The sequence below is a fragment of the Cervus canadensis genome, chromosome 8 (genome assembly GCF_019320065.1).
Source record: "Cervus canadensis isolate Bull #8, Minnesota chromosome 8, ASM1932006v1, whole genome shotgun sequence".
NCBI lineage: Eukaryota > Metazoa > Chordata > Mammalia > Artiodactyla > Cervidae > Cervus > Cervus canadensis.
Genome location: NC_057393.1, coordinates 25898698 through 25911089, shown reverse-complemented (window position 1 = coordinate 25911089; position 12392 = coordinate 25898698). Strand labels below are relative to the sequence as shown.

The 12392-nt window shown below is 40.2% G+C and overlaps 1 protein-coding gene across 1 annotated transcript in view; it reads left to right on the top strand.

The window, feature by feature from the left end:
* The window catches only part of CFAP58 (cilia and flagella associated protein 58), a 56979-nt gene that overhangs the window by 22530 nt on the left and 22057 nt on the right, over nt 1-12392 (top strand). Inside the window, exons 8-9 of the mRNA XM_043477271.1 lie at nt 4413-4495; nt 8294-8485. Of these exons, the coding sequence (XP_043333206.1) occupies nt 4413-4495; nt 8294-8485 (275 nt within the window). The remainder of the gene's footprint in view (nt 1-4412; nt 4496-8293; nt 8486-12392) is intronic.

Here is a 12392-nt window from a genome sequence, read left to right as displayed (position 1 = left end):
GAGAAATGAAACTTGAATATTCCCCATGAGCAGTATATGACACAATAGTGTACCCAGAATCAGCAAGACAAAAATAAATGGCTTCCAACTCCTTTCCTCTTACCATATGGCAAATCCCTATTCTACCGAACTATGACTTTGACCTGTGGAGGGAAAATTTAAGTGCCACAGGAGGCCAGGTAGTATAGAAACATCATTAAGGATACAGACTCTGAAGTCAGATGTGCCTCGGTTCAGATCCCACCTTCTCATTTAGCTTTTGGGGATGAAATGGCTAATATCTAGAAAGGACAGGGCCTAGCACGTAGTAAGTGCTTACTAAATGTCATCTATTATTATCCAGATATATTACTGCTTATAAAAGTAAGGAGAGAATGCTATCCCCTTCTGGAAAAGAATATATTAAAAATATGGTATATACTAGTTAAATATGGTATGGTAGAAATAGCTCAGAGACTTGGAGACAGAGGGATTGGGACTTGAATTCTGACTGCCCCAGAAAATGTGAGGCAGGAACACCTCACTGAACTCAGCCATAACTCACTGACTGAGATGACATACCCAGAAGCATAAACATATACATTGCCTCCCTAAAAGTTAAGTAAAATCTAGATCTCTAGATAAGATTATTAGAAATATTTGTCACTAAAGTCTCTGAGAAGTGCCAACATATTTCCTTCTAAGACATCGGAAACAATCTTTTACTGAGGCACGGTTGCAGTTGATATTGATCATTTCTCCACTTATGTACTCATTCAATAAATTGAGTCCATACTGTGTGCAGGCATTATGTTAGGCATTGGGTGCATGGAGGTTCCTGCCCTCAGGATGCTTAAAGTGTAGCATGAGTCTACAATCTAGTACCTTCAATGACAGATACACACACACACACACACACACACACACACACACACAAAGGTAGAACTGGTAGAGCACATTTTGTAATTGGCTTCAGTCAGTCAGTCAGTTCAGTCGCTCAGTCGTGTCCAACTCTTTGTGACCCCATGAATCGCAGCACGCCAGGCCTCCCTGTCCATCACCAACTCCCAGAGTTTACTCAAACTCATGTCCATCGAGTTGGTGATTCCATCCAGCCATCTCATCCTCTGTTGTCCCCGTCTCCTCCTGCCCCCAATCCCTCCCAGCATCAAGGTCTTGTCCAATGAGCCAACTCTTTGCATGAGGTGGCCAAAGTATTTCAGCTTCAGCATCAGTCCTTCCAATGAACACCCAGGACTGAGCTCCTTTAGGATGGACTGGTTGGATCTCCTTGCAGTCCAAGGGACTCTCAAGAGTCTTCTCCAACACCACAGTTCAAAAGCATCAATTCTTCGGCACTCAGCTTTCTTCACAGTCCAACTCTCACATCCATACATGACCACTGGAAAAACCATAGCCTTGCCTAGACAGACCTTTGTTGGCAAAGTAATGTCTCTGCTTTTTAAAATGCTATCTAGGTTGGTCATAACTTTCCTCCCAAGGAGTAAGCGTCTTTTAATTTCATGGCTGCAATCACCATCTGCAGTGATTTTGGAGCCCAAAAAAATAAAGTCTGACACTGTTTCCACTGTTTCCCCATCTATTTCCCATGAAGTGATGGCACCAGATGCCATGATCTTAGTTTTCTGAATGTTGAGCTTTAATTGGCTTAGTGAATTTCAAAAGCACTCCTATATTAAAATTTCTGTATTTTTGCAGGCAGTAGTTCTAAGCTGTGCAGAAAAAATTTCTCCATTAAGTATTGACCCCAATTCTTCATTCTTAAATCATGTTTAAAGAAGTCATCGTGCTTTCTCTTCTGGTTATTTTGTAGATCTCGTTAGCATCGTCATTTCTTCTTAGGGAGCACTTCCTTTTGATGTGCCCTATCAGACAGTGGCATTGCACATAATGGTTAGGAGCACGAGGCCCCCATATGTTATGATTTCCTGCCACAAAATCCAAGAAGCGAACTGAAAAATTGCCAGAACTAACAGGAGTTCAACAGGGTGGCAGGTTATAAAAGAAATATATAGATATCAATGGCTTTCTTTCCTACAAAGAATCAGTTACAATGTATGATGGAAGACCCCCCTTTCACAATAGCAACTAAAGTAATAAAATATCTATGAATAAAGTTACCAAAATATCTGTAAGAACTATATATATAAAACATTACAGAATTCTTTTGAGGGGTATAAAGGAAGACTTGAAAAATGGACCAATACACCAAGTTCCTGGATGAGAAAACTCAATATGATATAAATATAAATCTGTCCAAATTAATCTGCACATTTAGTATTTCCAATAAAAATTTCAGTGAGTTATGTTGCTTGGGACTTGAAAACTGGTTCTAGGGTTCCTCCAGAAGAATAAACAGGTGACAATAGCCATAAAAATTCTGGAAAAGAAGAGTGAGAAGGGAGCATTAGCCTTACCTGGTGTTTAAATGTATTATAAAGCTTTAGTAATCAAATAGTTTAGTGAAGATGCGTGAATAAACAGATCAATGGAAAAGATTGGAAAGGCTACAAAAAGACCCGTGATTATCATCTAAGATAAAGGTGTTGTTTCATAGCAGTGTGCAGTATGGATTATTTAAAAAATGATAGTAAGACAATAAACTACTTTTTGGGAAAAAAGTTAAGGTCAAATGTAGGAATAGTAAAGCCAAGATGGAGAGATTTAATGAAATTAAAGCTATTTATTTATTTATTTTTTTAGCGACAAAAGACTCTATTGCTATTTAGTTGCTAAGTCGTGCCCAACTCTTTTGTGACTCCATGGACTGTAGCCTGCGAGGCTCCTCTGTCCATGGGATTTCTCAGGCAAGAATACTTGAGTGGGTTGCCATTTCCTTCTCCAAGGGATCCTCTTGACCCAGGGATTGAACCCGTGTCTCCTGCATTGGCGGTAGATTCTTTACCACTGAGCCACCAGAGAAGCCCCCAAAGACTCTGTATAAGAAGACAAATTGACTGAAATATTGCCAAAGAGTTAGTATCCTCATTATTAATATATATAAGGTGCTCTTTCAAATTCACAAAAAGGTAAATAATTCATGAGAAAAATGGGCGGAAGGCTAGTGTGGGCAATTGGAAAAACAGAAAACAAATAACTGATCACGAAACATGAGAAAGTAGTCAACTTCACTACCAATCAAAGGTATGTGAATTAAATATAGACATACTGGTTTAGGAAAAGCTATCAGGTTGTCAGAGATCAAGGAGAATGGTAGTAACAGTTCTAGTTTGGGTGTGGATTTAAACTGCTATTAATTTTTGGAGAGAAAATTGGCAGCTGGAGAAAAAGGTCTTTAAAAAGAAAATCACTTTTGATTCAAGGACTTCCTCTCCTAGATGACCAAATGAGCAGGAACTTTCATAAGATTATTGCTTATAATTGCAAAACAAAAAATAAAAAGCAATTTAAATGTTACGATAAGGAGTGGCTTAATAAATTAAACATTTTTATACAGTGAAATGTGAAGTCTTTAAACGTTCTGATGTAGATACACATTTATATTATAGAGAGGTATTTATTTATATTGGTTACTTATAAAAGCAAATTACAAGACTGTGTGTGTGTTATGGCTCCCTCTTGGTGTATGTGGTGTATAAATGTATTTGTATACACACATGTATTTGCATAGGAAAATGTCAGGAAAGAGACACATCAAAATCTTAAGTAGACTCTGATTTTTTAAAATAAATTTGTTCATTTTAATTGAAGGATAATTGCTTTACAGTATTGTGTTGTGTTGGTTTCTGCCAAATATTAACACGAATCAGCCATAGGTATACATATGTCCCCTCCTAGATTCTGATTTTTAAAAAAAATTTTCCCTTTAGTTTATTTTTTGGAATTGCTTATTTTCCAATTTATTCCTGTGTTTCTAATTACTTGTATAATAAAAAATATTTCAAGACAGCAAGGACTTGGGGGGCTTCCCTAGCATCATAGTGGTAAAGAATCTGCCTGCCAGTGAAGGAGACATGAGTTTGATCCCTGAGTCAGGAAGATCCCCTGGAGAAGGAAGTGGCAACCTACTCTAGTATTCTTGCCTAGGAAATCCTATGTCTGGAGGAGCCTGGAGGGCTACAGTCCATGGGATCACAAAAGAGTCGGACACAACTTAGGGACTAAATAGCTAGGACTTTTTGGAGTCAGAGAGACCCAACTCCCAACCTTAGCCCTGTCACCTCTTGACTGCAGACCCTTGGTGTATGGGTCTCTAAGCCTCAGTTTCCATCTCTTTAGTGGGATGGGAAGACTTACCTCACTGAGTTATAATGAAGATCACGTACCACTCAACAGAAAGCAGTTTTATAGCTACAGATAAATATATAAAGCAGTTTTCATGTCACTTTGGCAGATTCTTTCTTGGCAGGCTCTCTTTATATTTATTATTGTTTTTCTCTCTGGTGATTTAGAGGTGGAAGCCTCAAAGAAACAAGCAGAACTTGATAAGAAAGCAATGGATGAGCTTCTGAGAGAAAGGGACATATTGAATAAGGTGCGTTTGTTACAGTAACACTGGTGAATAAATATCTTTCTTTAGTGCTATAATATCTGCCTATAACCGGTTGCAGGGGAAAGAAAACTCTGAGCCAAACAAAAGTTGATTAGAACTAATAATAGTGCTCAATTGTGAATTGAAACCACAATATCACCTGTGAGCACAAAGGGACTTTGAAGAATTATCGTATAAACTAGCAGGAGATTTCAGAGCGCCTTGTGGTTTCTGTTCCTATTGCTGGTGTCTTATTTGGCATCTAAGCAGTTGATAAAGATTTCTGATTTTAATATCTATAATTTGCAATTTTGTGCCAATCCAGAAAATACAAGTGAGTTCTAATAAACTTTAACTTTTAGGTGTTTAAAGGATGGCCGGTTGGCCATTCCAAGAGTCTCTAACCTTTCCTCCATCTTTTCTGGAGTGTTGGAGGCCTTGGTTTCTGCTTCTGGAGCTTACTCCTCCTAGTCTTTGAGCCCAGTATGGTCCAAAGCTGGGGCAGAGGCTGGGGGGAGCTTGAGGCTTAGAAATTGTCCAGTCAAGGCAGACCCCGCCCCCACCCCTGTTTCCTCTCCTGGCCCCTTCCAGAGGGTTACCTCCATTGACAGTCACTCTGAGGAGATTGACTGCATTCAAAGATCCAGAGTACGTGTTCCTGCTCAAGAATTCCCTCCAGGGAGAATGAAGCATGAAGCGATGGGCCAGGTGTAGAGTGGGGAGGCTGCTTCCACAGCAGACAGCCTACTGGCTTTTGGTCAAGAGAGCTTCATCTTATCAAAGTAGATACAGGCTATATTCATTCATTTCAATTTTTTTATTACTTTAATATTTATTATTTTAATAGTTATTTAGGTTTCCCAGAAATGAATAAATGTTAACGAAGTAGATTATCCTGTGGCTTAGAGCAGACTATTAAGGGAATCTCAGAAAAGAGTAGAAGATTAAGTACCTTTACATGCTGAGCACTCCTTCAGAAAGTCATTAATTTTTTTTTTGCATAATCCTAGAACTGTGCCTTTATTCTATAAATTTATAAATAACATAAATATATAAATAATGTAATATAAATAATATAAATACTATTGTTAGATTTAGATTTTAAAAACTTTTTGTAACATATACACCATTTAATCCATTTGTATTTTGTATGTTCTGGTAAACCGCCTTTTGATTTTCTGCCACAATAGGACACCTAACACTTTAATTTTACACTTCTTTGTTTGATTTGACTGCATCAGCTTCGTCTTGAGGGCAGGTACTTTTTAAACTTTTTTTTCTTTCACAGCCATTGCATCCTTAGTGCCTGACAGAGCGCCTGCTCCTTTGCAGGTGCTCAGTCAACCATTATTGATAATACATCCTTTCCTCACTGACTTGAAATGCCACCTTCATTGAATGAATGAGTGACATAGTTTTGATAGGCAGCAATGTTCATATATTTGGTTCTCTCAGTGTCATGTTGAAGGGACTTTAGCTTTCATAGAGCAAATGTTTAATTCAGTACTTGAAAGTAAAGTTGACCTTTTCCATTTTTCTACGTCGTCATCCGACCAAGGTTTCATGTCTTTTTTTTTTAAACCAATTTATATTCCAGTGGTTTTCAGTCCTGACTGCAGGTCTATATTGGTTAGAGATTTGGGAAGGGATTATGAAGTGCCTCTTGGAACCCAGGGGGCTTTCCAGGTGGCTCAGTGGTAAGGAACCTGCCTGCCAGTGTAGGAGATATGGGTTTGATCCCTGGGTTGGGAGGATCCCCTGGAGAAGGAAATGGCAACCCACTCCAGCATTCTTGCCTGGAAAATCCCCTGGATAGAAGAACCTGGCAGGCTACAGTCCATGAGTTCACAAAGAGTCAGACACGACTTAGCAACTAAACAGCAACATAGAACCTAAGGATACAGGTGGGCCTCAGGAACGAGGAAAACCTGGCCTTGCATTCTTGGGATGCACAGAAAGCCCTCTCCCTCCACCACTAGACTTCCAGCTGAGTCATAGCTTCATTTCTGTCTTTCAGTGAAATCATCTCTCTTCCTCTGTGTCCCTGTCCAAATGGCAGAAAAAAGCTATCTCCAACAAACAGCTCCTGAGTTTACATCTTCTACTGAGTTACAAAAATCTAGAGGCTCTATTTCGGAAGTCGCTGGGTCCATTCAGCTGTGGCTAGAGAAGCAGATGTGCTGTGGTCCATCATGAGCATGGCTGCAGAGTTGCACTGTATTAATTCTGTGTTCCAGAGGAACAACCTGACTTCTTGCGCAGCCAAACCAAGGCACGTCCATTGTAGTAGCATCAGAAACCACCAGGGCAGCTTTCCAAAAAGAAAAAAAAATGTAGGTGCCAGAGTCTCATCCCAGATCCACAGAATCAGACTCTCTGGAGTTGGGATGTGAGCATCTGTGTTTTTTTTTTTAAGACCAGGTTATAATTCTTTTTTAATGTAGTAAAATGCACAGAAAACAAAATTTGCCATTAGTGACATTTTGTATATTCACAATGTTGTGTAAAACATCATGAATCTAGTTCTAGAACATTTTCATCACCCAAAAGGAAACCCTGTACCTGTCAGGCAGTCACACCCCACTTTCCCCTCCTCCCATCCTTGGAAGTTACTCATCTGCTTTCTGTTTCTGTGGATTTGACCCTTCCGGATATTTATATAACTGGAATCATACCATGTGTGACTTCTTATGTCTGACATCTTTCACTCAGGATAATATTTTCAAGCTTCAACCATGTCGTAGTGTCTACTTCATTCCTTTTTGTGGATGAGTAGTATTCCACTGCATGGATATAGCACATTTTGTTTATTTATGCTTCAGCTGATGAACATTTGGGTTGTTTTCCCCTTTTGGCTTTTATGAATAGTGCTGCTCTGAATGTTCATGTACAAGTTTTTGTTTGGCCACCTGTTTCAGTTCTTTTGAGTAGATGGCCAGAAGTGATGTTGTTGGATCATATGTTAATTCTGGCTATCTGCATTTTTAATAAGAAGGTTTTTATTTTGTAGTCAAAGCCTGTGATACATGATTAGGTTCAGCTGTTCTGACTTCACAAGTGAAAGGCTAGAGTTGGAATAGAGATTGGCTTTGGGGTCAGCCAGCTTGGGATTCAAATCCTAGCTCTGTCACTCCCCTGTTGTGTGAACTTGTGTGTGTGTATGTACGTGCTCAGTCATGTCTGTCTCTTCGTGAGCCTATGGTCGGTTGCCTACCAGGCTCCTCTGTTTATGGGATTCTCCAGGAAAGAACACTAGAGTGGGTTAACATGCCCTCCTCCAGGGGATGTGCCCAACCCAGGGATCGAACCTGTGTCTCCTGCTCCTCCTATAATGCAGGTAGATTCTTTACTGCTGAGCCACTGGGGAAGCCCGTGAACTTTTAGGCAAGTAGCTTATCTTCTTATTCTCAGTTTCCTACCCCTAATATGAGAGCAATATAGGCCCACTTCCTAGGGATGTTGTCTCTTAGTGCCTTTTTATGTGTGTTTATTGGAGAAGGAAATGGCAACCCACTGCAGTGTTCTTGCCTGGAGAATCCCAGGGATGGGGGAGCCTGGGCTGCCGTCTATGGGGTCGCACAGAGTCGGACACGACTGAAGTGACTTAGCGGCAGCAGCAGCAGCAGCATGTGTGTTTATAGTGCTCTGAGCAAAATTAACATAATAAGCTCTTAGTACTCTGTAGAAAATATGATTATTTTTATTCATCTCCCAAACAATGAACCTAATTATTTTAGGATTAAGGCAACAAGTAAATTTAACCAAATTCACAAACATTTTTCGGTGCTGTCCTTATTTCAGAATATGCTTAAGGCGGTCAGTGCAACCCAGAAACAGATAGACCTGGTAAAGCTCCATGAACAAGCCAAGAGGAATCTGGAGGAAGAAATCCAAAACTACAAAGAGGAGGCTCAGAAGCAGAGAAAGATCATCTTTCAACTGGAAAGGGAGCGAGATCGGTACATCAATGAAGCCAGTGACCTTACCCAAAAGGTAAGCTAGTCCTCCATGGTATGGGTCGAGCATCACTGCATTATTTCTGATTGCCACACACTGTTGCAAAGACAGATTTTTCAGATTGCCGCTTGTGGTTCACATGCAAATTTAAGATAGTGGGCAATAAGCTCTGCTATCAAATCAGCTACTGCCCATTTAGAGTAAACAAATGCTGATTAGATATTTGCAGAATGTAAGTTTGGAGGAACACAAATGCATGTGATCAGTCCATCCCTGGCAGGACATGTCTTCCTTGTAAAAGATGGCCCGTGATCCTCATACCCCTGGTTGGAAGCCATTGTAAAACAGCATATTCCTCTTGCAACTTGACCATGTAAGAAGCTCCACTAATTGATTTACTGATTCTGAGAGGACTAGTTGTCATTTCAGGCACTCATGTTCTCTAGCGTGGCTAAGCTTGTTGGCCCCTGTATCCATCAGATTAAGTTGTAGCAAATAACCCTCAGGTCTCAGTCGTTTATAGCAACAGAGATCTATGTTCTGTTCACATTAATGACCTTTGAGGGTCAGCCACAGCTCTGCTTCACGTCCTCTTCATTGCAGATCGACTCTGTTGGAATGTGTTGGCCTCTTATAGAGGGAAATCTGTGTAATAGTAAACCTTTGATATGCTCTCAGAGCTTCTGCTGGCAAAGGAAGGGTAAAGGGCCAGTCCACTCATATTTCATTGATCAAAGGAAGTTACGTGGTCAATCCTGATATCCTCGGGCAGCAGTGTGATCCTACTAAGGGAGGGGCCCTACCTGGTGAGACAGAGACTATATCTGAACATATAATCTGTTGTAACCTCCTATGTCTTCCTTCCTGGCAGTCAGTCTCCCGCCACTCCTGGCTGCCATCACACTGTCAGAGTTGTTAAAAATTCCAGTGAAATCTTATTATTACTCCCAGCCTTACAAACCCCAGTCATCTCTCAGCAACCTGGGGCAGTGCTTCCTAACATTCTTTGCATCACAGCATTGTAGAAGATAGTGTGTCTACAGTATGTGGGAATGAGGGGGATGCGCCTGTGCAGGGCTGGAGGGGCTTACCTAGGGATGCTAGCTGCCCAGGTCCCACCTGGCCCACCTATGAGTAGAGCGAATCAGTATTTTGTTACATACCTGTAACCCATGCAAGACACAGCAATTCATATATTCTGACTTATGCAACAGAGGCTAAGCTCTCTGTTTTATCTGGAAAGCCCTTTCCTCCCCCTTCTCTGAATGGAAAACTCTTATTCATGCTTCAGTACCCAGATCAAATGCTCATGTCTGGGGTCAAACCTATTTTAACTCCTTAGGCAGAGCTAGTCACTTCCTACTTAATGGGTTTGTTGATATTTCTGGAGCAGCTCTTACCATCTTCTAGTGTACTTATTTATTCATACCCTTGTTTGTAGTGAGTTCTTAGGAGCAAGGACTTTATCTCATTCTTCTCTTCATTTCCAGCACATAGTAAATGCTGGTAAATAGTAGGCGCCAAAACTGGGTTGAACAAATAGATAGATGATGGGTGATAAAAAAAGATTGCTGTCACTGATTTTAATATAGGATTGTGTATTTCTCTCTGTTCCCTTATGAAGGAGAGATACTGGTACCAAGTTTTGCTGGTAACTGTTTTTCACAATTTCTGATGTTTAACTGCACAAGGTTACATAATGTCTCACCTAAATAATTTAAGCACGAGTTCTTAAAATATTATTTATCAACTACAAATTTTCTCTCTTACTTAACTCCTGACAGCATGTATCAGTTGCTACAGCAACTTGTGTCACCTCTGGACTTATTATTAAAAACATGTATATCTTTTTGACACCATCTCGTATTTCTTTCTTTACTGTCACACACACACACACACACACACACACACACACACCCCTCATTCCCACAAACAGAAAGCTCCCTTTCATGTATCCTATTTATAGGAAGTTGAGGAATAATACCAGGGACTGGGGGAAGATGTCATGAAACTGATATTTTCATCTCCTTCTAAAGTGAGTTGTTCCAAGTTTATCCTTTTGACCCCACAATTTCTTTTGTAAAAACTGCGTGTATGAAGAATAAGAATGCAAAGATTTTTATAAAAGAGCAGTCTTCAAAATAAATTGTGCAAATTTGCCATGTGCCATTAAAATCACGTGTTTGAAAAATATTTTTTAAATGGGGAACATGGTCACAATATGAATCTGATAAGAACAAAATATGAAATTATTTATATGGTTTGACCTAAATTTTATCTGTGTGCAGATGAAAAGGATTGGGGTCATTATATCATGGGGTGGGTAGTGAAAATTAAATGAGATAATGTTGGTAAAGTATTTAGAATGATCTCTGGCACATAGTAAATGCTATGGAACATTTCATAAATAAGCAAGTAAATATATTAATTACTTTGTAGATAAACAACCCAGAATTTTTGTTCAAAGTGGCATTTGAATGTAGCTATTTTCAACTTCTTATTAAATGTCAGTAGCAGAGATGAAAAGTTTTAACGGCATAAACACTAACATTGACATAAAGGCATGCTAAAATAGAAGAAAAGAGATTGGATGAGAATTTTATATGTGCTGCCGAAGTGAGCACAGGATGAGAATTTTAAAGCCAGTAGAGGTGAACTGAGGAAAATCCACCTGGCCCTCAGTTCACAGTTCCTTGAACTTGCTTGCAGTTGGGAAGGGGAGGGGCAGTGGTGAGCAGGAAATGGGGGGAATAGGAGAAGATGAGAAGGGAGGCTGGGCTCTTCTGGGAGACAGGACCAGTTCCCAGGCAGGAATGACCGAGGAAATGCTAAGCATGGGACCTTCGATGGTCAAGTTTAAGTTCTTTACTGTGCTCTGTATCTGTAACCTTTGGTGACAGTCTGCATCAACCCTGTGGCTGGATTGTGCGTTGTGGGGCAGGAATGGGGTGAAGAGGGATGTGGGATGTGAGGTAACACACTGAGAAAAGGAACCATGTGTGCCAGAGAAAAGTGCCAATCGAGAATCTGGAATTCTATTGAAATAGGAAATCAAAGCCACAGTGAATAGGAGAAATAGAATTCCTTTAAGAATTCTTGGAGATACTAGGTGTCATGTTGGGCTTCCTAGCACACAAAATGAAGATGATAGATGTTCTGTTGTTGTGGTTAAGAACAGTGTGACCCTGGTAGGACAGAGAACTATCATCTGGGTTATAAGTCCAAGATGACATTACCTCCAAGACAAAACAAAGATGAAACAGAAAGGAAGTGATGGATAAAATAAGGAACAGTTGTAAAGAGACTAAAACAGATGCAAACCCCAAACCAACCCAAAGCAAGCAATGGTAGATTTAAAATCCACACTGAAGTTAGTAAGTTAGTAAAGAACAGAACTGATGTAGAAAATGGAATCAGTGAAGTGGAGTGCAAACTTGAGTAGTTCTCTTAGAATGTTCAGTTCAGTTCAGACACTCAGTTGTGTCCGACTCTTTGTGACCCCATGGACTGCAGCACTCCAGGCTTTCCTGTCCATCACCGACTCCTGGAGCTTGCTCAAACTCATGTCCATCAAGTTGGTAATACCATCCAACCATCTCATCCTCTGTTGTCCCCATCTCTTCCTGCCTTCAGTCTTTCCCAGCATCAGGGTCTTTTCAAATGAGTCAGTTCTTTGCATCAGGTGGCCAAAGTATTGGAGTTTCAGCTTCAGCATCAATCCTTCCAATGAACGTTCAGGACTGATTTCCTTTAGGATGGACTGGTTGGATCTCCTTGCAGTCCAAGGGACTCTCAAGAGTCATCTCCAACATCATAGTTCAAAAGTATCAGTTCTTCAGTGCTCAGCTTTCTTTATTGTCCAACTTTCACATCCATATATGACTACTGGGAAAACCATAGCTTTGACTAGATGGACCTTTGTCGGCCAAGTAATGTCTCTGCT